Raw genomic sequence first — 26,765 nt, 5'->3', positions numbered from 1 at the left:
TTTTGTTATGTACTGGATATGGCGTCTGTCTCATTGCCCCTAGGAAATGATAAAAAGTTACCCTACCTTTTAGTTGATAAGAATAATGATATTTTACACTGTGCAGCAATTTACACTTTACAGTTATCGTACAGTATACCATCTGAGATAGATAAGGGCATCATCCCAGGTTTGAAGATGGGGAAATAAACTTTGGTGAAGTGCCTAGCCACAAGTCACGTTGCCAATAGGTGTCAGAGTTCAGTCTTAAATTCATCAGATCTTCTGACTCCAGTTTTAGTATTTTTTTGCTAATCTCTATAGAAAATAAGAAAGTGGGAAAAGGTCTTTTTTTTACTGACTTTCTAACATTATCTCTGAAATTATGTGGTTAATAAAGAGGTGATTCATTTGTTTACTTGAATTCTAGCTGTTAGAGTTTATTATTTTTATTTTTTAATTATTTTTAATTATTTATTTGTTTTTGAGATGGAGTTTTGCTCTGTTGCCCAGGCTGGAGTGCAATGGCATGATCTCGGCTCAACGCAGCCTCCGCTTCCTATTTAAGCAATTCTCCTGCCTCAGCCTTCCGAGTAGCTAGGATTACAACATGCATCACCACACCTAGCTAATTGTGTATTTTTAGTAGAGACTGGGTTTCATCATGTTGGTCAGGATGGTCTCGAACTCCTGACCTCAGATGATCCACCAACCTCGACCTCCCAAAGTGCTGGGATTACAGGCGTAAGCCACTGCGCCCAGCTTATTATTTTTATTTTTTAGACAGGGTTGTGCTGTGTTGCCCAGGCTGAAGTGCAGTGGCACAGTCTTGGCTCACTGCAGCCTTGACCTCCCTGGCTCAAGTGATCCTCCACCTTCAGCCTCTGGAATAGCTGACACCACAGGCGTGCATCCCCACACCTGGCTATTTATTGTTATTACTTATAGAGACGAGGTCTCCCTGTATTGCCCGGGCTGGTTCCAAACTCCTGGGCTAAAGTGGTCCTCTCACCTTGGCCTCCCAAAGTGTTGGGATTATAAGTGTGAGACACCACACCTGGCCTTACTTTGAGTTTTGAACTGCTAGATACATATCATTAGTTTGGGATACCATTAATTAGAAATTCTCAATAGCAAAAACTTGAAATGTGATTCTTATTCCATAAAAAGTTGGAAATATTTTTTTCCTACCTTAGAGACCTTCTCTTTAGTCAGAGGAGTTCATTTAGATATAGTTGTTAACATTTGTAATATATATATTCTCCCTGAAACTTTTTTTTTCTTTTTTTGATATGGAATCTCGCTCTGTCACCCAGGCTGGAGGGCAGTGGCATGATCTCGGCTCACTGCAGCCTCTGCCTCCTGAGTTCAAGTGATTCTCCTGCCTCAGGCTTCCCAAGTAGCCAGAGCTACAGGTGCGCTCCACCACGCCTGGCTAATTTTTTTTTGTATTTTTAGTAGAGATGGGGTTTTGCTATGTTGGCCAGGCTGGTCTTGAACTCCTGACCTCAAGTGATCCACCTGCCTTGGCCTCCCAAAGTGCTGGAATTACAGGCGTGAGCCACTGGGCCCGGCCAGAACTTTTTTTTTTTTTTGAGATAGAGGGTCACTCTTGACACCCAGGCCGAAGTGCAGTGGTACGATCTCACGTCACTGGAACTTCCACCTCCCAGGTTCAAACAATTCTCCTGCCTTGGCCTCCTGAGTAGCTGGTGGTGCACACCACCATGCCCAGCTAATTTTTTGTATTTTTAGTAGAGATGGAGTTTCACCATGTTGGCCAGGGTGGTCTCGAACTCCTGACCTCATGATCTGTCCCTCTCAGCTTCCCAAATTGCTGGGATTACAGGTGTGAGCCACCATGCCTGGCAACTTTTTTTTTTTTTTTTTTTTTAAAGAGACAGGGTCTCATTATGTTGCCCAGGCTGTTGTTGAACTCCTGGCCTCAAGTGATCCTCCCTCCTCGGCCTCCCAAAGCACTGACTGACAGGCTTGAGACACCACACCTCTGGCCTCCTTGGAAGTTTTAATGTGTAGTCATGGGTCGTTAATGAGAGGGATACATTCTGAGAAATGTGTCATTACGCAGTGCCATTGTGCCAACGTTATAGAGTGTGTTTACACAAACTTAGGTGGCATAGCTCTCTGCTCTCCTAAGCTATATGGCATAGCCTGTTTGCTTCTGGGCTAAAAACCTGTATAGCGTGTTACTGTACTGAATACTCTAGGCAGGTGTAACATAATGGTAAGTGTTTGTGTATCTAAACATAGAAAAATGGTACAGTAAGAATATGGTATAAAAGCACCATTCACCATTATAATCTCATGGGCCCACTGGAGTTTCACCATGGTTGACTGAAATGTCTTTATGTGGCGCATGACTGTATTTTGTAATTCATAAATTTCACCTTGTCAGGCAGTGCTTGCTCTCTGTGCTTTGTGTTAAAGTGGGTATGCTTGCTTATCAGGGGTTGACAGACTTTTTCTGTGAAGGGCTAGATAGTAAATATTTTGGGCTTGTGGGCCACGTGGACTGTGGAGGACTCTGGCAACTATTCAGCTCTGCCGTTGTGGCATGAAAGCAGCCATAGATAATATATAAACAAATGAGTATGGCTTTGTTCCAATACAACTTTTATTTATACAAACAGGCAGCAGGCTAAATTTGGCCTGAAAATCATATTCTGCTGGCCACTCTTCTATACCATTATAGAAGGATATAGAAATCTAGTGTGCTTCACTCTTGCCACTAAAATCTCCTTACTGTGCTCTCAGTGATAAGTGTTAATAACATGAGTTGAAAAACTTGAACTTCTCAAAATCTGACTAATATGCATAGGCATAATCTATTTCTTTTCTTTTGAGGTGGAGTCTCTCTCTGTCACCCAAGCTGGAGTGCAGTGGTCTGATCTCGGGTTCAGGTGATTCTCCTGCCCTCCGGGTTCAAGTGATTCTCTTGCTTCAGCCTCCCGAATAGCTGGGATTACAGGCACCTGCCACCACACCTGGCTGATTTTTCTATTTTTAGTTAGAGATGGGGTTTTGCCATGTCGGCCAGGCTGGTCTCAAACTCCTGATCTCAGGTGATCCACCTGCCTCGGCCTCCCAAAGTGCTGGGATTACAGATGTGAGCCACTGCACCTGGCCCATCTATTTCGTTTTTATAGAAAATGTGGTAATGCTGTTGAACTTATTTTATTTTATTTATTTTTTGAGACAGGGTCTCATTCTGTTGGTCGGGCTGGAGTGCAGTGGCTCAGTCTTGGCTTACTGCAGCCTTGACCTCCCTGCTCAAGTGATCCTCCTACCTCAGCCTCCTTAGTAGCTGGGACTACAGGCATGCGCACTCACATTCAGATCAGTTTCGTGCTCTCTGTAGAGACAGGGTTTCGCCATGTTTCCCAGGCTGGTCTCAAAATCCTGGGCTCAAGCGATCGACCTGCTTTGGCCTCCCGAAGTGCTGGGTCCGTAGATGTGAGCCACTTCACCTGGCCATATATATATTAATATATGTGTTTTGAGACAGGACCTTGCTCTGTCGCCCAGGCTGGAGTGCAGTGGTGCAATTATAGCTCACTGCAACCTCTGCCTCCTGGGCTCAAGCAGTCCTTCCATCTCAGCCTCCCGAGTAGCTGAGATTACAGGTGTGTACCACCATGCCCAACTAATTTTTTTTACTGTTGTTCTTTTCTTTGTTTTTTTTTTTTTTTGATAGAGGTGGAGTTTTGCCATGTTGCCTAGGCTGATCTTGAACTCTTGGGCTTAAGCGATCTGCCTGCCTTGGCCTCCCAAAGTGCTGGAATTATAGGCATGAGCCACCACTCCTGGCCAGCTCTTGAACTGATAGATGTTCAAAGTCTAGTTGCTTTTTTTACTACAAAATGAAACTCTCTAACTTAGAAACTGCTCGTGAGTTTCAGGAAAAAGTTTTATTTGTTATTTTAGGTGTGCCTAATGTTAATTTAAAAATTCTTTGATTTTACTTATGTTCTTATTCATAGAGCAACTTGTGACAATGCAAATATTAGCAAAGATAAAAAAATACTGAGAGCTGCTTATGTTTGGCCATGGTTTGGGGGCCGGTGATACATAGGCCTAAGAGATGCCCTATGCCTTTGAGGACACGGAAAGACAGGATATAGACATTAAAGATGAAAGTACAAAAAAAGATTTCAAATTGGTGGTATCAAAAGTTTCGCCAGGCTAGGTGGCTCACGCCTGTAATCCCAGCACTTTGGGAGGCTGAGGCGGGCGGATCACCTGAGGTCACGAGTTTGAGACCAGCCTGGCCAACATGGCAAAACTGCATCTCTACTAAAAATATAAAAATTAGCTGGGCATGGTGGGGGGTGCCTGTAATCCCAGCTACTCGGGAGGCTGAGGCAGGACAATCGCTTGAACCTGGGAGGCAGAGGTTGCAGTGAGCTGAGATCGTGCCATTGCACTTCAGTCTGGGCAACAAGACTGAAACTCCATTTCAAAAAAATAAATAAATAAATAAATCAGTGTGTCAGGAGTTCAGAGTTGAGATTTATTGCCATGTGCATACTGTATGGTTGGAAAGGAAGGTTTTATTGAGTCTGGTCTTGGAAATTGGAACATCTACATAAGAGGGGGTCAGATACAAATTTAGAAACATGACGATGAACTGAAAGTAAAAATGGTTTGGGCACAGTGTCTCATGCCTGTAATCCTAGCATTTTGGGAGGCAAAGGCAGGTAGATCACTTGAGCTCAGGACTTTGAGACCAGCTTCTGCAACATGGCTAAACCTTGTCTCTACAAAACATGTGAAACTTAGCTGGGCATGGTGGTGCATGCCTGTAGAGGGAGGGTGCTTGAGCTGGGGAGGCACAGAGCCACGATGGTGCCATTGCACTCCAGCCAGCCTGGCGACAGAGCAAGACCTTGTCTCAAAAACGAAAAATAAAAGAAAAATGGGAAGGCCAGTTTGGTAGGAGTAGGAGAGTTTTTGTAGGGAAATAGTATAAATTAGGATTGGAGGGGTGGATTGAAGCAAGATTGTACTTTGAGTATTAAACCAAGGAGTTTGGAAATTATCTCTGAGGGGTGAAGCATAGCTGAAAATCGTGAGCACCTTTGGACCTTTATTTCTACTTTAAGCTATTTATTTATTTGTTATCTTATTTTATTTTTTAAATTTATTTTATTTTATTTTATTATTAATTTTTGAGATGGAGTCTTGCTCTGTCACCCAGACTGGAGTGCATTGGTGTGATCACGGCTCACTGCTACCTCTGCCTCCCAGGTTCAAACAATTCTCCTGCCTCAGCCTCTTGAGTAGCTGGGATTACAGGCATGTGCCACCATGTCCAGCTAATTTTTGTATTTTTAGTAGAGACGGGCTTTCACCGTGTTGGCGAGGCTGGTCTCGAACTCCTGACCTCAGGTGATCTGCCTGTCTCGGCCTCCCAAAATGCTGGAATTACAGGCACCGCACCCAGCTAAAATTTTTTTTTTTTTTAACCTTTCCTATGGTGCTGAGAGAAATGGCTTTTAATAGACTTTTCAATTCTGAAATTCTGTCTTGATATTCAGATGTTTTGCAGGTAGAGGAAATAAAGAATTTAAGCTCAGTGAAGAGATAAGGGCTAGAGACACTATGTTTTGTGTGGTATTTGGGTGTAAACTCAAATGAAGTAGATGTTACCAGAAGCCAAATAAAGTTCTGTAAAAACCAATAGGTAACAGGAACTTTAAGGAGTAAATTTTTAGCAGAACTAGAAATTAAAGTAGATGTTACTGACAAAATGTTTAGATTAGTTGATTGAGAGCAAATGCTTCTTTTGAGTCAGACAGAACAATTTGTTTGAATCTTGACTTAGCTACTTACTAGATGTGTCAACACTTTTCTCAACTGTCAAATGAGGATAATGAGAGTAGACCTATCATAGGATTCTAAGAGTTCAATTAGGAAAAAGAATAGCAGAGTATTTGGCATAACTCATAAATAAATGCTAGTTTGATGTTAATATTATTATTGTTTGATGGTCATATTGTTACTTTTCAGGAAACAAACTGATTTTTTTTTTTTTTTTTTTTTTTTTTTTTTGAGACGGAGTCTCGCTCTGTCGCCCAGGCTGGAGTGCAGTGGCCGGATCTCAGCTCACTGCAAGCTCCGCCTCCCGGGTTTACGCCATTCTCCTGCCTCAGCCTCCCGAGTAGCTGGGACTACAGGCGCCCGCCACCTGACCCGGCTAGTTTTTTGCATTTTTTAGTAGAGACGGGGTTTCACCATGTTAGCCAGGATGGTCTCGATCTCCTGACCTTGCGATCCGCCCGTCTCGGCCTCCCAAAGTGCTGGGATTACAGGCGTGAGCCACCGTGCCCAGCCCAAACTGATTTATTTCCTAATGTCTGTACTTTTTTGTTGTCTTTAGTATTGTAAAAATTTTCCTTTTAGTTATTCACATATAAATTTTATTTAAGCTATTCCTGGTGACCCTTAACTCCGCTGATATTATAGTGGTGGCTTAGAAAAGCAGAAAAAATTGGTATACTTTTAAAATTATCAAACCCTTTTCCTCAATCATTGGTTTTTGTGTGTGTGTGTGTGTTTTTTGAGACAGGATCTGGCTCTGTCACCCGGGCTCAAGTGCAGTGACGTGATCTCAGCTCACTGTAACCTCCACCTCCCGGGTTCAAGCGATCCTCCCATCTGAGCCTCCCAAGGAGCTGGGATTCAGGTATGCGCCACCATACCCGGCTAGTTTTTGTATTTTTAGTAGAGATGGGGTTTCACCATGTTGGCCAGACTGATCTTGAACTCCTGAGCTCAAGTGATCTGCCCACATCAGCCTCTCAAAGTGCTGGGATTGCAGGTATGAGCCACCATGCCCAGCCTCATGTGTTAATTTTTTAAAGTAAAGTTATATTTGAAGATTTTAATTTCTAAATTGCATGAGTTGGCTCATATGTTGCTGTGTCATTGAAAACATGTTATGTTCCCTTTCTATCTTGAACAATATTTCAGTTGTAATTGGGTCGTGAGCTCCTTGAGATTAGGCGATTTGGCTAGGCTCCAGCGAAACTCTGTCATATATTTGTTCAGTTACATTTAATTAAGCAGCAAGAAAGGCACAATTTGAGAATTTCTAAAGTATTTTACCCCATTTTTTAATTATGAAATATTTCTAACGTACAAAAACCATTGAAAGATAGCACAGTGATCCTTATATACCTACCACCTCAGTTTAACAGTTTACATTTTGCTATATTTGAAAAAATTGTCTTAATGTTTTTGCTGAACCATGTACAAGTTGCAGACATCCTAACGCTCGCTCGCTTGCTTGCTTGCTTGCTTGCTTTCTCTTTCTTTCTTTCTTTCTTTCTTTCTTTCTTTCTTTCTTTCTTTCTTTCTTTCTTTCTTTCTTTCTTATCTTTCTCTTTCTTTCTTTCTTTCTTTCTTTCTTTCTCTCTCTCTCTCTCTCTTTCTCTCTTTCTTTCTTTCTCTCTCTCTCTCTCTCTTTCTCTCTTTCTTTCTTTCTTTCTGAGAGGGTCTTGCTTTGTCTTTTTTTTTTTTTTTTTTTTTTTTTTAAGAGAGGGTCTTGCTTTGTCACCCAGGCTGGAGTGCAGTGACACGATCTTGGCTTACTACAACCTCTGCCTCCCAAGTTCAAGCGATTCTCCTGCCTCAGCCTCCCAGGTAGCTGGGATTACAAGTGCACGTCACTATGCCTGGCTAATGTTTGTATTTTTAGTAGAGACAGGGTCTCACCATGCTGGCCAGGCAGGTCTTGAACTCCTGAAGTGATCCTGCTCTCCTCGGCCTCCCAAAGTGTGAGGATTGCAGGCCTGAGCCACCATGCCCGGCCCTAACATTTTATTTCTAAATATATACATGGAGTGTGCATCTCTTAAAAGCAATGTATTCTCCTATGTAATCACAATACCAATATCACACCTGATAATAATTAACAATACTTTTCTAATATCATCTGGTATCCAGTCCATATTTAAATGTCTCCAGTTGTCCCTAAAGTGGCTTTTCTTTCTTTTTCCCCCTAATCAAGAGCCAGTCAAGACTCTTGCATTGCATTTGGTTATGTTGTTTTAGTTGCTTTTAATCTAGAACAGTTTCTCTTAACCTTTTTCTCCCATTATAGCAATATAACTATAAGACAAGCAGGAAATCTTGTAGGCAAATACATATTAGAATTCATTTGATTATTTAAAAAAAATTATCAATGATTTTGTAGAAGAATGTGTACATTTTATTTTATTTTATTTATTTATTTTTTGAGACAGACTCCCATTCTGTTGCTCAGGCTAGAGTGCCGTGACGCAATCTCAGCTCACTGAAACCTCTGCCTCCCAGGTTCAAGCAATTCTCTGCCTCAGCCTCCCGAGTAGCTGGGATTACAGTCATGTGCCACCACGCACAGCTAATTTTTGTATTTTTAGTAGAGACAGGGTTTCGCCATGTTGGTCAGACGGGTCTCAAACTCCTGATCTCGTGAGCCACCTGCCTCAGCCTCTCAAAGTGCTGGAATCACAGGCATGAGCCACCTCACCCGGCCCTAAGAATGTGTAAATTTTAACAATTATTTGTTGATTTTCTACATTTATGTTATCTTTGTAGCCGTGAGGGTTGTTATGAAAATATATGTAAACATCTATGCAAAAACTCTAAAGCAGGGACTCTCAATAACTTTATTTTTGTTTTTTGTTGCCCAGGCTGGAGTGCAGTGGCGTGATCTTGGCTCCCAGGCTTAAGCCATCCTCCCACCTCAGCCTCCCAAGTAGCTGCGACTACAGGCGTGTGCCACCACACCTGGCTAATTTTTGTATTTTTAGTAGAGACAGAGTTTCACCATGTTTGCCAGGCTGGTCTCAATCTCCTGACCTCAGGTCATCCACCCGCCTCAGCCTCCCAAAACACTGGGATTATAGCCTGTTTTTGAGATGTGACAAATTTCCTCAATATGTTGTAACAACACAAGTGAATTTAAATTTGTTTGGAGTGTTTTACTTTGTATAGAATTTTGTAGTACCCTGAGAGTTAAAAAAAAAAAAAAAAAAAGTTTACCCAGGCACGTAATCCCAGCACATTGGGAGGCTGAGGCAGGAGGATTGCTTGAGCTTAGGAGTTCAAGACCAGCTTGGGTAACTTAGTGAGACCCTATCTCTGCAAATATTTAAAAATTAGCCAGGTGTGGTTTCACACGCCTGTAGTCCCAGGTACTCAGAAGACTGATGTTGGAGGATCACTTGAGCCCAGGAGGTCAAGGCTGGAGTGAGCCACAATTGTGCCAGTGTACTCCAGCCTGGGCAACAGAGTGAGATCCTGTCTTTAAAAAAAAAAAAAGTCCCGAGAATCATTGCTACAATTACAGAGAAACTTATTTGAACATTAATTTTGGTGTGGTAAGCCTGCTTATATTTAAATTTAAATAGGAGAAGTGGGTACTTGCTTTTTTTGTTGTTGTTTTTTGAGACGGAGTCTTACTCTGTTTGCCCAGGCTGGAATGCAGTGGCATCATCATGGCTCACTGCAACCTCTGCCTCCTGGATTCTAGTGTGCAACCTCCGCCTCCTGGGTTTTAGTGATTCTCCTGCCTCAGCCTCCTGAGTGACTGGGATTACAGGCACCTGCCACCATTCCTGGCTGATGTTTTTGTATTTTTAATGGAGACAGAGTTTTACCATGTTGGCCAGGCTGATCTTGAACTCCTGACCTCAGGTGATCCACCCACCTTGGCCTCCCAAAGTGCTAGGATTACAAATGTGAGCCACTGCTCCAGGCCAGAAATCAGTACCTTTTACTTTTTCATTTTCTTTTTTTTTTTTTGAGATAGAGTCTTGCTCTGTTGCCCAGGCTGGAGTGCAGTAGCGCGATCTCAGTTCACTGCAACCTCTGCCTCCCAGGTTCAAGCGATTCTCCTGCCTCAGCCTCCCAAATAGCTGGGATAACAGGTGCACACCGCCATACCTGGCTAATTTTTGTATTTTTAGTAGTGAGGGAGTTTCACCATGTTGGCCAGGCTGGTCTCGGGCTCCTGACCTCGTGATCCGCCTGCCTCAGCCTCCTGAAGTGCTGGGATTACAGGCACAGAAATGGGTACTTTTAAAGTCCTTACTCTATGCACATTATGAGGAACTCAATGTTGAATCAGACACGATTTGTACTCTAGAGCAGTGCTATTCAGTAGAACTTTCATTGTTCTATGATGGTGGAAATGTCCTATGTCTGCATTGTCCAGTGTAGTAGCTGCTAGCTACATGTGGGTCCCCAGTACTAGGAATGGCATCTAGTATGACTAAGAAACAGAATTTTAAATTACATTGTTTTTATTAAGATATAATTTGCATACCATACATTTTGAATTTTAATTTAAAATTTAACTTTAATTTAAACAACCATATGTGGCCAAAATATTGTACAGCACAGCCCCTAGAGTCTTTAAATCTATTGTGGGAGGGTGATGGGATGTAAACATGTGAAATGTAAGTTAGTAAAATATTTAAATAACAGGGCAATAGCATAAGTGTGCTGCAGGACATGTATAGTTGCCAGATTAACAGCACAGGTCAGGTGCAGTGGCTCACTACTGTAATCCCAGCACTTTGGGAGACTGAGGTGGGAAGATCTCTTGAGCCCAAGGGTACAAGACCAGACTGGTATCGCCTCTACTTAAAATACAAAAAATTAGCTAGCAGCATGCCTGTAGTTCCAGTTACCCGGAAGACTGAGGTGGGAGGATCACCTGAACCCAGGAAGTCAAGGCTGCAGTGAGCCGTGATTGTGCACTGCACTCCAGCCTGGGCAATGGGAGTGAGACCCTGTCTCACGCCAGAATAGAAGCAAAACAGTGCAGAAATGCAGGAGCATGTGAGACACCAGCAATCGAGGAAAGATTAGTGTTTGGCATATCAAGTAGATATTTTTATGAAGTCAAAGGTTCATACAGTGTAGCAATGGAAGGTGGCCTGGGAAGATAGTTTGGGACCAGATTTTAGAAGGCTGTACATGTTATAAACCTAAGTAATCAACTGTTTTCCTGAAGGTAGTGGGAAGCCACTGAAGATATCTTAGGCAGAACAATAATATAATTTTGATGGCAATTTAGATGTATTAATGTGGTTGTGTGTTAAGAAATAATTGAGACAGATTGGCCTCAGGGATGGAATGGAAGTTCAGATGAGAGAGACTCTGTGAAGAATGCTGGCTGTCAACAGGCAGCAGTTGGTCAGAAGATTTAAAAACAAAAAAAGAGGGCCGAGCGCTGTGGCTCATGCCTATAATCGCAGCACTTTGGGAGGCTGAAGCAGGCGAATCACGAGGTCTAGAAATTGAGACCATCCTGGCCAACACGGTGAAACCCCGTCTCTACTAAAAATACAAAAATTAGCTGGGCGTGGTGGCGCACTCCTGTAGTCCCAGGTACTCGGGAGGCTGAGGCAGGAGAATCGCTTGAACCCGGGAGGCGGAGATTACAGTGAGCCGAGATTGTGCCACTGCACTCCAGCCTGGGCGACAGAGCAAAACTCCATCTACAAAAAATAAAAAAATTAAAAAATTTAAAAAAAGAATACCACTGGAAATACAGCAAGCTGCTCCTTCCCTATTGGAAGAATGGTATTGAGTTATTAACAGAGGTAAAAAAAGTTTCTAAGGAAAACAGTGGTTTTAACATAGTTGAATTTAAAGTTGTGGAAGATTATCTAAGGCATATTTCTGAGTGACAACTGTAAAGAAAGGAGTGCCTCTAGGTAGATCAATATGGATTTATGAGTTTTTCATGTAGACATCAGGGTAATAGCAATAGTGTACTGACTCTATCACCTCTCACCTGTATGACCTTGAGCAAATCCCTAGGCCTCAATTTTCTTAGCTGCAAGATACCTATCTTGGAGGGATATTATGAAAAGTAAATGTGCAAAGTTCTTAGACCCATTCCAGGCACAGTTTTCAGTTTATAAACTGTTTTCTCATATGATAGTTGTGTTGAATAACCCCTCCATATGGAGGTGTCAGCACCTTGCATTTCCTGCCTTTTAACTTCTCTGGAATTTGCCATGTTCTTTCCATTTCCCACTGTCATTTCTTGCCTATCAGCAATTTCTTTGTCTCTCTTTGTCTATTCCATCCCCACCTCCTCATACTTTTCCTTGGTACCAGAGACTTTATGTAGTGAAATATAAATTTAATTGTGTTAATCACATTTAAGCCTCTTCTCCATTGCATGCAGTGCAAAGTTCGTGTTTTTTTTTTTTTTTTTTTTTTTGAGACAGGGTTTCACTCTGTCACCCAGGCTGCTATAATGCAATGGCATAATCGTGGCTCACGGTAGCCTCAATCTCCAGATGTCAGGTGATGCTCCCACCTCAGCCTCTTGTGTAGCTGGGACTACAGGCACCCGCCACCACACCCGGCTAAGTTTTGTATTTATTGTAGAGATAGAGTTTTGTCATGATGCCCAGGCTGGTCTCGAACTCCTGGGCTCAGGTGACCTGCCTGCGTTGGTGTCCCAAAGTGCTAGAATTATAGGTATGAGCCTCTGCGTCTGGCCCAAGTTTCTTAACTCTGAGTTTTCTATGCCTTTTGTCTCTGTAGCCTTATCTCTTAGTATACACTTTCTACCTTCTCCCTCCATCCCCACTCTTAACTGCACAAACATACACAGCCCCAAACTGTAATAAGCCATGTGTAGGTCCCTAAATAGACTTCATGTCATATATATATGTATAGGCATGTGTATGTGTGTGTGTGTATATATATATGCCTTTGTTTGGTTGGCTGTTTCTATCCAGAATATTCTACCCCCACCTCTCTGACAAATAGTTTTTTTTTCCTTTTTTAGAGTCTTGCTCTGTTGCTTAGGCTGGAGTGCAGTGGCGCAATCTCGGCTCACTGCAACCCCCACCTCCTGGGTTCAAGCAATTCTCTGCCTCAGCCTCCTGAGTAGCTGGGATTACAAGCACCCACCACCATGCCTGGCTGATTTTTTTGTATTTTTAGTAGAGATGGGGTTTCACCATCTTGGCCAGGCTGGTCTTGAACTCCTGACCTCACGAGGAGTCATGAGGCCGCCTCGTACCTCCCAAAATGCTGGGATTACAGGTGTGAGCCTCTGCGCCTGGCCACTTTTTTGTTTTTTCGTTTTTGCATATACTTGTCTTTTAAGACTAAATTGAGGAATCTGTTTCTTCAGTCATTCCTTTTATTTTTGTCCTTACTCTATGTTGTGTAGACTTGTAGCGTAATACTCATTATGCTTTGGGGCAGCCATTTGCTTCCATGCCTGCCTCATTCTACTAGTTTAGAAAGTTGTTGAGGGCACAGTACTAGGTTTTCTCCTTTTTTTGTATTTCCGGTACCTAATATGTTGCTTGTGTCAGGCACAGAATAAATTCAGATTTTTGTCAATTTTTTTTTTTTGAGATGGAGTTTCGCTCTGGTTGCCCACGCTGGAGTGCAATGGTGCAATCTCACTTCACTGCAACCTCTGCCTCCCGGGTTCAAGCGATTCTCTTACCTTAAGCCTCCTCAGTAACTGGGATTACAGGCATGCACCACCACACCCAGCTAATTTTTTTTTTTTTTTTTGAGACGGAGTCTTGCTCTGCCGCCCAGGCTGGGGTGCAGTGGCTGGATCTCAGCTCACTGCAAGCTCCGCCTCCCAGGTTTACGCCATTCTCCTGCCTCAGCCTCCCGAGTAGCTGGGACTACAGGCGCCCGCCACCTCACCCGGCTACTTTTTTGTATTTTTTAGTAGAGACGGGGTTTCACCGTGTTAGCCAGGATGGTCTCGATCTCCTGACCTCGTGATCCGCCCGTCTCGGCCTCCCAAAGTGCTGGGATTACAGGCTTGAGCCACCGCGCCCGGCCCACACCCAGCTAATTTTATATTTTTAGTAGAGATGGGGTTTCTCCGGGTTGGTCATGCTGGTCTTGAACTCCCGACCTCAGGTGATCTGCCCACCTCGGCCTCCCAAAGTGCTGGGATTACAGGCGTGAGCCACCGTGCCTGGCCTTGTCCACATTTTATACATGAAAAAAGGTTAAGAGGTTATGTATTATATATTCAGGGCAACTGAACTAATTAATGAAGCATATAGGTCATATAGGTTGTTTCTTTTTTTTTTTTTAGATGGAGTTTCACTCTTGTCGCCCAGGCTGGAGTGCAGTGGCACAATCTCAGCTCACTGCAACCTCTGCAACCTGGGTTTAAGCAATTCTGCCTCAGCCTCCTGAGTAGCTGGGATTACAGGCACCCACCACCACCCCCAGCTAATTTTTGTATTTTTAGTAGAGATGGGGTTTCACCCAGAACAGCCAGGCTGGTCTTAAACTCCTGACCTCAGGTGATCCACCCGCCTCAGCCTCCCAGAGTGCTAGGATTACAGGTGTGAGCCACCATGCCCAGCTGCATTTAGTAGTTAGCCCGGCCGCATATAGTAGTTGGTTTTTTTTTTGAGACACAGTGTCACTCTGTCACCAGGCTGGAGTTGCAGTGGCACAATGATCTCGGCTCACTGCAGCGTCCACCTCAGGACTGCTTTCATTAACTATGATACTTCTCATAATTAAAACCATTAGAGCAATGATTCTTTTCTTAGCCTGTGGACTTAGAGCCCCCTAGAGGGTGTTAAGAGTTCCCACATGGAAGTCTACAAAGTCACACATGCATTTTCTGTAGGCTGAATTAATAAGAGTATATGTATATATGTCACCATTTAAAAAAATGTACACACATGCCTTTGTGACTAATTCAATAGGAAATCATCTTGGTGAACTAGACATACTGATATCTTTTCAGAGGAAAGCAATATGGAAAGCTATCTCCAACAGTGGAGGAGATTAGAATAACAGCTTTGCATGGTTTGCTGGGGAATCAATAAGGTACAAGAAGGTGTTTTTTAAAAGCAGTTAAATTCAGGTTTCACAGTAATACTTGAAATTTTCCTAGTCATCAGTAGTTCATTCAAATAAGAGGAGAAAGTTTAAAATTGCAGAAATCGAAATTTTAAATGATTAAATCTGTTTCTCTCAATGAAGGTTTCTTCAAGTATATTTCTAGCTGCTACCATAATATTTAATTCTTTTTTTTTTTTTTTTTTTTTTTGAGACAGAGTCTCGCTCTGTCGCCCAGCCCAGGCTGGAGTGCAGTGGCGCGATCTCGGCTCACTGCAAGCTCCGCCTCCCGGGTTCACGCCATTCTCCTGCCTTAGCCTCCCGAGTAGCTGGGACTACAGGCGCCCACAACCGCGCCCGGCTAATTTTTTGTATTTTTAGTAGAGACGAGGTTTCACTGTGGTCTCGATCTCCTGACCTTGTGATCCGCCCGCCTCGGCCTCCCAAAGTGCTGGGATTACAGGCGTGAGCCACCGCGCCCGGCCCAATATTTAATTCTTAATGAGAAATTTTTTTTTTTGAGATGGAGTTTCTCTCTTGTCCAAGCTGGAGTGCAATGGCACGATCTTGGCTCACTGCAACCTCTGCCTCCCAGGTTCAGGCGATTCTCTTGCCTCAGCCTCCCGAGTAACTAGGATTACAGGCATATGCCACAATGCCCAGCTAATTTTGTAGTTTTGGTAGAGACCGGATTTCTCCATGTTGGTGGTCAGGCTGGTCTTGAACTCCTGATCTCAGGTGATCTACCCACCTCAGCCTCCCAAAGTGCTGGGATTACAGGTGTAAGCCACCGTGCCCAGCCTTTTTTTTCTTTTTGAGACAAAGTCTCACTCTTTTGCCTAGGCTAGAGTGCAGTGGTGCGATTTCAGCTCACTGCAACGTCTGCCTCTTGGGTTCAAGTTTCTCCTGTCTCAGTCTCCTGAGTAGCTGGGATTGCAGCCGCCTGCCACCACACCTGGTGAATTTTTGTATTTTTAGTAGAGACAGGGTCTCACCATGTTGGCCAGGCTGGTCTCGAACTCCTGACCTCAAGTGAGCCACCTGCCTTGGCCTCCCAGGGTGCTGGGACTACAGGCGTGAGCCACTGTACCCAACCTAAGAAATTTTTTGCTAACTTGATGGCTGTCTGCTGCCCGGACACACAATATTATGTTTTGTTATCTGTGCCACAGGTATTTCTGTTGTTGATTTAACATTTGTGATCTGGCACAAATTCTAGGTTCAAGGGCATAGCTTAAATAATAATGCTGTAAAATATGTGTGCTATTTGTATCAGTTTGTGTAGCTACTAGATAAATAAGAGTAGTAAGATTTCATTTATTACTTTGGCAAATATTTATTCAACTCCTGCTATGAACTAGGCCTTCTCCTAGTCCCTGAAATTACAGCTGTGAGTGAACAAAGCAAACAAGGCTTGGCTCTATTGTCACTTACCTTCTAGTGGGGAAGCCTTGCAATAAGCACGGTTAACATGCAGGTAGATATCTGTAAAATAATGCTAGATAGGGGCAGTGCTTTTTCTTTTAAAGGCCAGAAGAGGGATTAGGAAGTTATATTTTCTGTTTTAGAAGGAATTGTCTGAGAAGGCCTTTCTAAATACATGTTTGAGTGGAGAGATCTGAATGGAATGAAGATAGTGGATAACCTTTCAGAGAGAGGCCAGCAAATGTGCACACTTTCAGAGAGGGACATGCTTGGCCTGTTCAAGGGACAGCTAGAAGGTAGGTGTTCTGGAGCTGTGTGAACTAGGGTGGGATTGTAGGAGAGGAAATTGGAGAAGTAGCCAGGGGTAGATCTTGTAGGATCTTCAGATTTCATTCTATCATGAAATAAAGCCTTTGGATGGTTTCCAGTAGGGGAATAAAGTAATAAAGTGGTCTGACTTAAGTTTTGTTTTGTTGGTTTCTTTCTTTCTTTCTTTCTTTCTTTCTTTCTTTCTTTCTTTCTTTCTTTCTTTCTTTCTTTCTTTCTTTCTTTCTTTCTTTCTTTCTTTTTCTTTCTTTCTTTCTTTCTTTCTTTTTCTTTTTCTTTCTTTCTTTCTTTCTTTCTTTCTTTCTTTCTTTCTTTTTCTTTCTTTCTCTCTCTCTCTCTCTCTCTCTCTCTCTCTCTCTCTCTCTCTCTCTCTTTCTTTCTTTCTTTCTTTCTTCTTTCTTTCTTTCTTCTTTTTGAGACCTGTTGACCAGGCTGGAGTGCAGTGGCATGCTCTCGGCTCACTGCAACCTCTGCCTAACAGGTTCTAATAATTCTGCCTCAGCCTCCCGAGTAGCTGTGACTACAGGTGTACATCACCACACCCAACTAATTTTTGTATTTTTAGTAGAAACGGAGTTTCATCATGTTAACCAGGCTGGTCTCAAACTCCTGACCTCAGGTGATCCACCTGCCTTGGCCTCCCAAAGTGCTGGGATTACATGCGTGAGTCTCTGCCTGGCCGTGATCTGACTTTTTAATTCACTATGCTATGTAGAGAACAGACTTTAGAAGTACAATAAAAGAAGCAGTGAGATCACTTAGGACGTGGTGATTACACACCTCGTAGTGAGAACTGATGTAATTAGCAATGGGGGGATGGCAGGAATTAGTAGTCAGATTTTAGATATATTTTGAAGATAGAATCAACAGGATATTTTGATTGTGATTAGAAAGAGTACAGTCAAGGATAAATCTGGGGTTAACAAATAGACATTGTATTTGAGGATATACACAGGGTTTACAGCAGCTATCTCTGAGCTGTGGCCTTAGGAGTGAGCTTTTTTTTCTTTTTGCTTATCTGTATTTACCAATTTTTCTACTGAACCTATAATACTTCTGTAGTAAAAAGATAGAGATTATTTGAAAATTAGAGTTAAAAGTGGTATCAAATGTAACCTATTTTTTTTTTTTCTTTTTTTTCTTTTTTTTTTGAGACTGATTCTCGCTCTGTCACCAGGCTGGAGTACAGTGGCGCAATCTCAGCTCACTGCACCCTCTGCCTCCCGGGTTCAAGCAATCCCCCTGCCTCAGCCTTCTGAGTAGCTTGGACTACAGGCGCGCGCCAGCATGCCCGGCTAATTCTTTGTATTTTAGTAGAGACGGGGGTTTCACCATGTTGGCCAGGATGGTCTCGATTTCTTGACCTTGTGATTTGCCCGCCTGGGCCTCGCAGAGTGCTGGGATTATAGGAGTGAGCCACCGTGTCTGCCCAAGTGTAACTTAATTCTTAAAGTGTTCTCCTATCCCTTTTGATTTTAGAAAAAAGCTTCAGTGACATACATAAACTTTAAATATTTATCTTTTTACTCTTAGTGATCAGTCTTTGAGCCTTTCCTACACTGAAGATGGTGAAGCTAGATATTCATACTCTGGCTCATCACCTCAAGCAGGAACGCTTATATGTAAACTCTGAGAAACAGCTCATTCAGAGGCTCAATGCAGATGTACTTAAGACAGCTGAAAAGCTGTATCGTACAGCATGGATTGCGAAGCAACAGAGAATCAATTTGGATCGGCTTATCATAACCAGGTAAAGAAATGATTTTCAGGTTTTAAATTTTGTGAACCACTATGATTCTGTAAATAAATTAGTAACTGTAAATAAATGAATCCATTTCCAACAAAGTACATTATTTAAGATAATTTTACATCAACGTTAAGGTGAGTCTTTGCTTATAATACAGTTTATTTTGATTATTAAATAACTTAGGCACTGTTATAGAAAATTATAACTTAAGCATTGACTTTTTTTTTTTTTTTTTTTTTGAGACGGAGTCTCCCTCTGTTACCCAGGCTGGAGTGCAGTGGCCGGATTTCAGCTCACTGCAAGCTCCGCCTCCCGGGTTTACGCCATTCTCCTGCCTCAGCCTCCCGAGTAGCTGGGACTACAGGCGCCCACCACCTCGCCCGGCTAGTTTTTTTGTATTTTTTAGTAGAGAGGGGGTTTCACCGTGTTAGCCAGGATGGTCTCGATCTCCTGACCTCGTGATCCGCCCGTCTCGGCCTCCCAAAGTGCTGGGATTACAGGCTTGAGCCACCGCGCCCGGCCTAGCATTGACATTTTATATCACACCAATTGGTTTTGTGTCTTTGTCTGTATAAAATGTTATTGTTGGCTGGGCGTGGTGGCTCACACCTGTAATCCCAGCACTTTGGGAGGCTGAGGCGGGTGGATCATGAGGTCAGGAGTTCAAGACCAGCCTGGCCAAAATGGTGAAACCCCATCTCTACTAAAAATACCAAAATTATCCGGGCATTGTGGTAGGTACCTATAATCCCAGCTTCTTGGGATGCTGAGGCAGAGAACTGGTTGAACCTGGGAGGTGGAGGTTGCAGTGAGCCGAGATCTTGCCACTGCACTGAAACCTGGGCGACAGAACAAGACTCTGTCTCAAAAGAAAAAAAATGTTGTTGTAGAGAGGAAATTATCTGTTCTGCTTTTCTCCTAATATTTAATATATAGGTTTCCAGCTGGGCGCGGTGGCTCATGCCTGTAATCCTAGCACTTTGGGAGGCCAAGACAGGTGGATCATGAGATCAGGATTTCGAAACCAGACTGACCAAGATGATGAAACCCCATCTGTACTAAAAATACAAAAATTAGCTGGGCATGGTGGCATACGTCTGTAATCCCAGCTACTTGGGAGGCTGAGGCAGAAGAATGGCTTGAACCCGGGAGGTGGAGGTTTCAGTGAACCAAAATTGCACCCCTATACTCTAGCCTGGGCGACTGAGACTCTGTCTCCCCAAAAAAAAAAAAAATTATTTATCTGTCTGTCTGTCTATCTATCTATCTATCTATCTATCTATCTATCTATCTATCTATCTATCTATGTTTCCGTGTTTCGATATTGTATAGCTATTTTTTGGGTTTAGAAACCACATATTTTATTGTCTTAATATCTACAAAGAACAGTTTTTATTTTTTTTATTTTATTTTATTTTTTGAGTCGGAGTCTTGCTCTGTTGCCCAGGCTGGAGTGCAGTGGCACAATCTCAGCTCACTGCAACCTCTGCCTCCTGGGTTCAAGAGATTCTCCTGCCTCAGCCTCCTGTGTAACTGCGATTACAGATGCATGCCACCATGCCTGGCTAATTTTTGTATTTTTAGTAGAGACGAGGTTTCATCATGTTGGTCAGGCTGGTCTCAAATTCCTGACCTCATGATCTGCCCCCTTGACCTCCCAAAGTGCTGGGATTATAGGTATGAGCCACCCCGCTTGGCCAAGAACAGTTTTTAACTCTAAGAATATCAGTGCTGTTGAGAATATAAGCCAGATGCAAAAGAATATGTACTGTATGATTCCATTTGTATGAAGTTCAAAAAGGCAGGACTGATCTTTGATGGCAGAAATCAGAATAATGGTTACTTGTTGGACTTGAGAGGGTGGTATTGACTGGGAAAGGGCATGTGAAAGCGTTCTTGGGTGTTTAAAATGTTCCATGTCTTAATCTGAGTGATGATTACTGGGTGCATAGATGTGTAAAAATTGTTTGAGCTGAACGCTTGACACTTGTGCACTTTACTGTATTTTACCTCAATAAAAATGAGTTAAAAAAAAAAAAGAACAGTGCTATTGTGGGCATTGTGTTTTTTTCCCCACATCTTTTAGGCCTATTTTATTTGGATTTGTTCCCAGAAGCAAAAAGCCTGGTTAAAGGATGTGATTCTGCAGGTCATTACATACTGGCATGTTGCTGTTGAGGACGGTTGAGCAATATGCTGATATGGACTTCATTTTTATTATTTTTTCGTACTTGAATATTTGTAAACTTTCTTGTGTCCATAAATAAACATAAGCAGTTTAACTGTAGCTGATATTTTTTTTTCAGACAGGATCTGGCTCTGTCGCCCAGGCTGGAATGCAGTGGTGTGATCTTGGGTCACTGCTGTCACAAGCCCCTGAGCTCAAGCGATTCTCCCACCTCAGCTTCCTGAGTGCTGGGACTACAGGCACACGCCACCACATCTAGCTAATTTTCATTTTTTTTTTTTTGTAGAGATGGAGTTTCGCCATATTTTCCAGGCTGGTCTCGAACTCCTGGGCTCAAGTGATTCTCCCACCTTGGCTTCCCAAAGTGCTGGGATTACAGGTGTGAGCCACTGTGCCCGTCCTGCAGCTAATTTTAATTTAGTTCATAAGAGGGCTGGACAGTTTTTAGGATCTACAAACTGATAATTTTCTTTCTTTCTTTTTTTTTTCCAGACAGAGTCTTGCTCTGTTGGCCAGGCTGGAGTGTAGTGGCACGATCTTGGCTCACTGCATCCTCTACCTTCTGAGTTCAAGCGATTCTCCTGCCTCAGCCTTCCAAGTAGCTGGGATTATAGGTGCCTGCCACCATGCCTGGCTAATTTTTGTATTTTTAGAAGAGATGGGAGTTTTGCCATGTTGACCAGGCTGGTCTCGACCTCCTGGCCTCAAATGATTTGCCTGCCTCAGCCTCCCAAAGTGCTGGCATTACGGGTGTGAGCCACTGCACCCAGCCCCAATACTTTTCATTGATTCTGTTTTGATATGAGGAAATTGTCCTTTGTACTTTTTAGTTTTGTCTTCCTTTACTCATTGAGTTGCTGTTGGTCTAAAAAATTTTAGCAATTCAGAGTGATCTTATTGTTGGGACTATAATCAACTCATATATCCATGTTTGGATATAGCATATGTGTTATTATTAATACTATTATTTTGCTTGTTTGCTCATTTTTTTTTAGTGCTGAAGCTTCCCCTGCTGAATGTTGCCAACATGCCAAAATTTTGGAAGATACACAATTTGTTGATGGGTATAAGCAATTGGGATTTCAGGAGACTGCTTATGGAGAATTCTTGAGTCGATTGAGGGAAAATCCTCGTCTTATTGCCTCCTCTTTGGTTGCTGGAGAGAAACTTAATCAGGAGAACACACAAAGTGTTATTTACACAGTTTTTACGTCCCTGTATGGCAATTGCATCATGCAAGAAGATGAAAGCTACCTCCTTCAGGTTTTGCGATACTTGATTGAATTTGAACTTAAAGAAAGTGACAACCCTAGGCGACTTTTGAGGAGAGGAACTTGTGCCTTCAGCATCTTATTTAAACTTTTTTCTGAAGGACTGTTTTCTGCCAAACTTTTCCTCACAGCCACTTTACATGAGCCAATTATGCAACTCCTTGTTGAAGATGAAGATCACCTGGAAACAGATCCAAACAAGCTAATTGAGAGGTTCTCCCCATCTCAGCAGGAAAAACTCTTTGGAGAGAAGGGCTCAGACAGATTCAGGCAAAAAGTTCAAGAAATGGTGGAGTCCAATGAAGCCAAACTAGTGGCTTTGGTGAACAAATTTATTGGTTATCTCAAACAGAACACATATTGTTTTCCACATAGTTTAAGGTGGATCGTGTCTCAGATGTACAAAACCCTCTCCTGTGTAGATAGGCTGGAAGTGGGGGAGGTCAGGGCAATGTGTACTGATCTCCTGTTGGCCTGCTTCATTTGTCCTGCAGTTGTCAATCCAGAACAGTATGGAATAATTTCTGATGCTCCTATTAATGAGGTAGCACGATTTAATCTGATGCAGGTATGCTTTTGCTATTATTATTAATGTGACATTTAGTTTAAAATCAGTTGATTGGGCTGTGGGGGTGGGAACAAATAATATGACGACAATATTTGTATAATCTTACGACATTTTCTCAACCAGCTCTAAGTATTTGCATCTTATTAAATAAAAGCAGTAATACTGGGATTTAAAACTATGGTGGTCACAAAACATTTTGTCTTTGTCTATTTTTTGAGGCGGAGTCTTATTCTGTCACCCAGGCTGTAGTGCAGTGGTGCATTCTCAGCTCACTGCAACCTCCGCCTCCCAGGTTCAAGCAATTCTCCTGCCTCAGCCTCCTGAGTAGCTGGGATTACAGGCATGTACCACCACTTCTGGCTAATTTTTGTATTTTTGGTAGAGAGGGGGTTTCACCATGTTAGTCAGGCTGGTCTCAAACTCCTGACCTTGTGATCTGCCTGCCTCGGCCTCCCAAAGTCCTGGGATTACAGGCATGAGCCACTGCACCCGGCTGTGTTTGTTTTTAAATGGAATCCTCACGCACTTGAATGTAGAGTTGATTAGATTTTCTAGAATAAGTCCACCATCCCTTTTCTATAATTTCAGAACCCAAAATGAACAAAAACTGAATGTCTTCTATACCTTATTTGGTAGCAAAACCTGTGCTGAAGTAACATGAGGCTATTCACAATTTTTTTTTTTTTTCACTTTTCTTTTTTGAGATGAAGTTTCACTCTTGTTGCCCAGGCTGGAGTGCAATGATGCGATCTTGGCTCACTGCTACCTCCGCCTCCTGGGTTCAAGCGATTCTCCTGCCTCAGCTTCCTGAGTAGCTGAGATTACAGGGGAACGCCACCATGCCCAGCTATATTTATAATTGTTATTCCATTTAGTGCTAGTGAATACTCATATTTTGTTGCAGAAATGTTGATTCATTTGATTACAAAATGCCATCTGTATATTGAACATGTTGTGTATATACACTGCATTACCTTTCTAAAATCTCTGAATTCTGAAATCTGAAACTCTTCTAAGAGTTTCGGAAAGAGGGTTTTTGGATGTATATTTTTTTTGCAATCATCTGAACGACTGAAGTCATGTTATTATTTCTTCATGGACTCTTTTCATCACACCTTATCCCTCAGATATAGTGTGAAGAACTGGTGTTTATTTAGAATAGACTATTTTTGGGTGATTTTTATTTTTTATTTTATTATTATTATTATTATTTGGAGACGGAGTCTGGCTCTGTTGCCGAGGCTGGAGTGCAGTGGCGTGATCTCGGCTCACTGCAACCTCTGCCTCCTGGCTTCAGGTGACTCTCCTGCCTCAGCCTCCTGAAAAGCTGGGATTATAGGTGCGTGCCACCATGCCTGGCAAATTTTTTGTATTTTTAGTAGAGACGGGGTTTCACCGTGTTAGCACCGGGATGGTCTTGATCTCCTGACCTCGTGATCCGCCTACCTCAGCCTCCCAAAGTGCTGGGATTACAGGTGTGAGCCACTACGCCCAGCCGTTTTATTATTTTTTTTAGACGGAGTTTTGCTCTGTTGCTCATGTTGTAGTGCAATGGCACAATCTCGTCTCACTGCAACCTCTGCCTCCGGGATTCAAGTGATTCTCCTGCCTCAGCCTCCCAAGTGCCTGGGATTACAGGCATGTACCACCACACCTGGCTAATTTTGTATTTTCAGTAGAGACGGGGTTTCACCATGTTGGTCAGGCTGGTCTCGAACTCCTGACCTCAGATGATCTGCCCGCCTTGGCCTCCCAAAGTACTGGGATTACAGGTGTGAGCCACCACACCCAGCCTTGGGTGATTTTTAAAAAATGATTAGCTCAGACTTGGTGCGGTGGCTCTCACCTGTAATCTCAGCACTTTGGGAGGCCAAGGTGGGCAGATCGTTTGAGGTCGGGATTTTGAGACCAGCCTGGGCAATACAGTGAGACCCCCCACCACCCCATATCTATTTAAAAAAAAAAAAAAGTTAGCCGGCTGTGGTGGCTCATGCCTATAATCCCAGCACTTTGGGAGGCCCGGGCGGGCGGATCACCTGATGTCCGGAGTTTGAGACCAACCTGACCAACATGGAGAAACCCCGTCTCTACTAAAAATACAAAATTAGCCAGTGTGGTGTCACATGCCTGTAATCCCAGTTACTTGGGAGGCTGAGGCAGGAGAATTGCTTGAACCTGGGAAATGAAGGTTGCAGTGAGGTGAGATTGCGCCAATGCACTCCAGCCTGGGCAATAAGAGTGAAACTCCATCTCAAAAAAAATTAATTAATTAAAAAAATAAAAAATCAGAAAAAAAGGATTAGCTCTTTTTTATGATCAGTTATATCACCTTGGGGTGTTTAACAATTCACTATATAGAAATGCCTGAAATAAAGTTAACTTTTTTTTTAACTTTTATAAATTAAAAAAAATTATGTGGAGCTCTTCACAAATTTGTGTCATCCTTGCACAGGTGCCATGCTAATCTCTGTGGAGTTCCAATTTTAGTATGTGCTTCTGAAGTGAGCACAAAATTTTTGACTCCTTATCCATGAAACAGTAGGGGTTTTTTTTGTTTTTTTTTTTTTTTAGACAGAGTCTCACTCTGTCACCCAGGCTGGAGTGCGGTGGTGCCATCTTAGCTCCCTGTAGCCTTTGAACACCTGGGCTCAAGTGACCCTCCTGCCTCACCCTCCTGAGTAACTGGGACTGGACGTGTGTACCAGCACACCTGGCTCATTTTAAAAATATTTTTGTAGAGACAGGGTCTTGCTTTCTTGTCCAGGCTGGTCTTGGACTCCTGGCCTCAGGTAATCCTCCTAACTTGGCCTCTCAAAGTGCTGGGATTATAGGCGTAAGCCACTGTGTCTGGTCCATGAAACACTTAAATTTATTCTTATGGTATATAATGTATTTGTAGTTTTTTTTTTTTTTTTTTTTTTTTTGTCATTCCAGTAGAGATTGAATCACATATTTTCAGAATCAGTAAAAAGGGGGTCTTGTCCCAGATATTAAGAAGAGGATGCTGTAATAACTTTCATTAGCCTTTAAAAAGAGTACAGTAACAACTTTTGCCAGTAGGGTCCTTGTTCTATGAATTAGTATTTACTTTATCAAACCAGCTTATGTTAGGTAGGAATCATTCGCTTTTAAATCTAGGAAAATAATTCTACCTTGAGTGCTTTATGAACTCTATAGGGTAATGTTCTTAATATTAACTTAAGGTAATTTAATGAATGAGTCAGCTTTTACAAATTAATTTAAAAAGCTCTAAACACATGAAAAGTACAATGTCAGAAACAAATGTAGTTGTGCTTTTCCCCCCTAATGTTAACACATAATGTTCCCCCTTATGTGTTAAAGAGAAATTAAAGCAAAAATTTATACTTTCTCTAACTCTTAATCTAAAAATAGCAAAAGCCAACATAAGGTACACATCTTTGGGGGATACTATTTCATATGCCTGGTCAGGTGGTATGAATAGTATTATGAAACAGATTTTGAGAATTGAATAGATGTGCTTGCTTTCACAGAGAGGCATTTATGAGTATCTGTCTGTAGCTTATGTTTCCCTACCGCTGCTTTGGGTTGCAGGTAGGCCGCCTTTTGCAGCAGTTAGCAATGACTGGCTCTGAAGAAGGAGATCCCCGAACAAAGAGCAGCCTTGGAAAATTTGACAAAGTAAGAATAAATACGATTTCTAGAAAATTCTGAAGTATTAGTGAGCCTAACTGTTCTCTTTATTAAATCTTGTCCTTAGGTGATGTCTGAATTAAATGTTCTTTTAATTAGCTACAGTATTGGATCAGCAGCATTTAAAGATGATTAACTCCCACAGACGTATTGAGGAGATGCCATCATAAAGAGAATCAAAGAGCTATTAAGATTATTTTATTTTAAAAAGTTTTTTTTTTTTTTTTTTGAGATGGAGTCTTGCTCTGTTACCTAGGCTGGAGTGTGGTGGCGTGATCTTGGCTCACTGCACCCTCTGCCTCCAGGTTCAAGCGACTCTCTGCCTCACCCTCCCTGGTAGCTGGGACTACAGGCGCATGCCACCACGCCTGGCTAATTTTTGTATTTTTAGTAGAGACTGGGTTTCACCATCTTGGCTAGGCTGGTCTTGAACTCCTGGCCTTGTGATCTACCCAACTCGGCCTCCCAAAGTGCTGGGATTACAGGCGTGAGCTACCGCACCTGGCCAACTTTTAAATTGAGTCGGTGTCTCACTCTGTTGCCCAGGCTGGAGTGCAGTGGTGTGATCATGGCTCAAACTCCTGGGCTCAAGCAGTCCTTCCACCTCAGCCTCCCAAGTACCTGGGCTATAGGGGCATGCTACCATGCCTGTCTGTTTTTATTGTTATAGAGATGAGGTGTTGCTATGTTGCCCAGACTGGTCTTGACTCC

At 42.6% G+C, this 26,765-nt stretch overlaps 1 protein-coding gene and 1 pseudogene across 41 annotated transcripts in view; one reads left to right on the top strand and one right to left on the bottom strand.

The window, feature by feature from the left end:
• Positions 1–26,765, top strand: part of GAPVD1 (GTPase activating protein and VPS9 domains 1) — a 111,167-nt gene that overhangs the window by 24,606 nt on the left and 59,796 nt on the right. For 13 of the 41 annotated variants that reach the window (XR_013405571.1, XR_013405573.1, XR_013405577.1 and 10 more), the window contains 4 exons: positions 6,569–6,685; positions 18,142–18,358; positions 21,539–22,382; positions 25,956–26,042. Coding sequence is in view for 30 of the 41 variants with exons in the window: in XM_077967998.1 (XP_077824124.1) it covers positions 18,174–18,358; positions 21,539–22,382; positions 25,956–26,042 (1,116 nt within the window). In the remaining 11 variants the exon portion in view is untranslated. Of the gene's footprint in view, positions 1–6,564; positions 6,686–16,424; positions 16,578–18,141; positions 18,359–21,538; positions 22,383–25,955; positions 26,043–26,765 lie in introns of all 41 variants that reach the window. The other 28 variants (XR_013405576.1, XR_013405569.1, XR_013405574.1 and 25 more) reach the window with 5 other exon arrangements.
• Positions 24,789–24,889, bottom strand: LOC114672974 (U6 spliceosomal RNA; annotated as a pseudogene).

Source organism: Macaca mulatta, chromosome 15 (genome assembly GCF_049350105.2).
Source record: "Macaca mulatta isolate MMU2019108-1 chromosome 15, T2T-MMU8v2.0, whole genome shotgun sequence".
Lineage (NCBI taxonomy): Eukaryota > Metazoa > Chordata > Mammalia > Primates > Cercopithecidae > Macaca > Macaca mulatta.
This window is presented reverse-complemented; position numbering and strand designations above follow the sequence as displayed.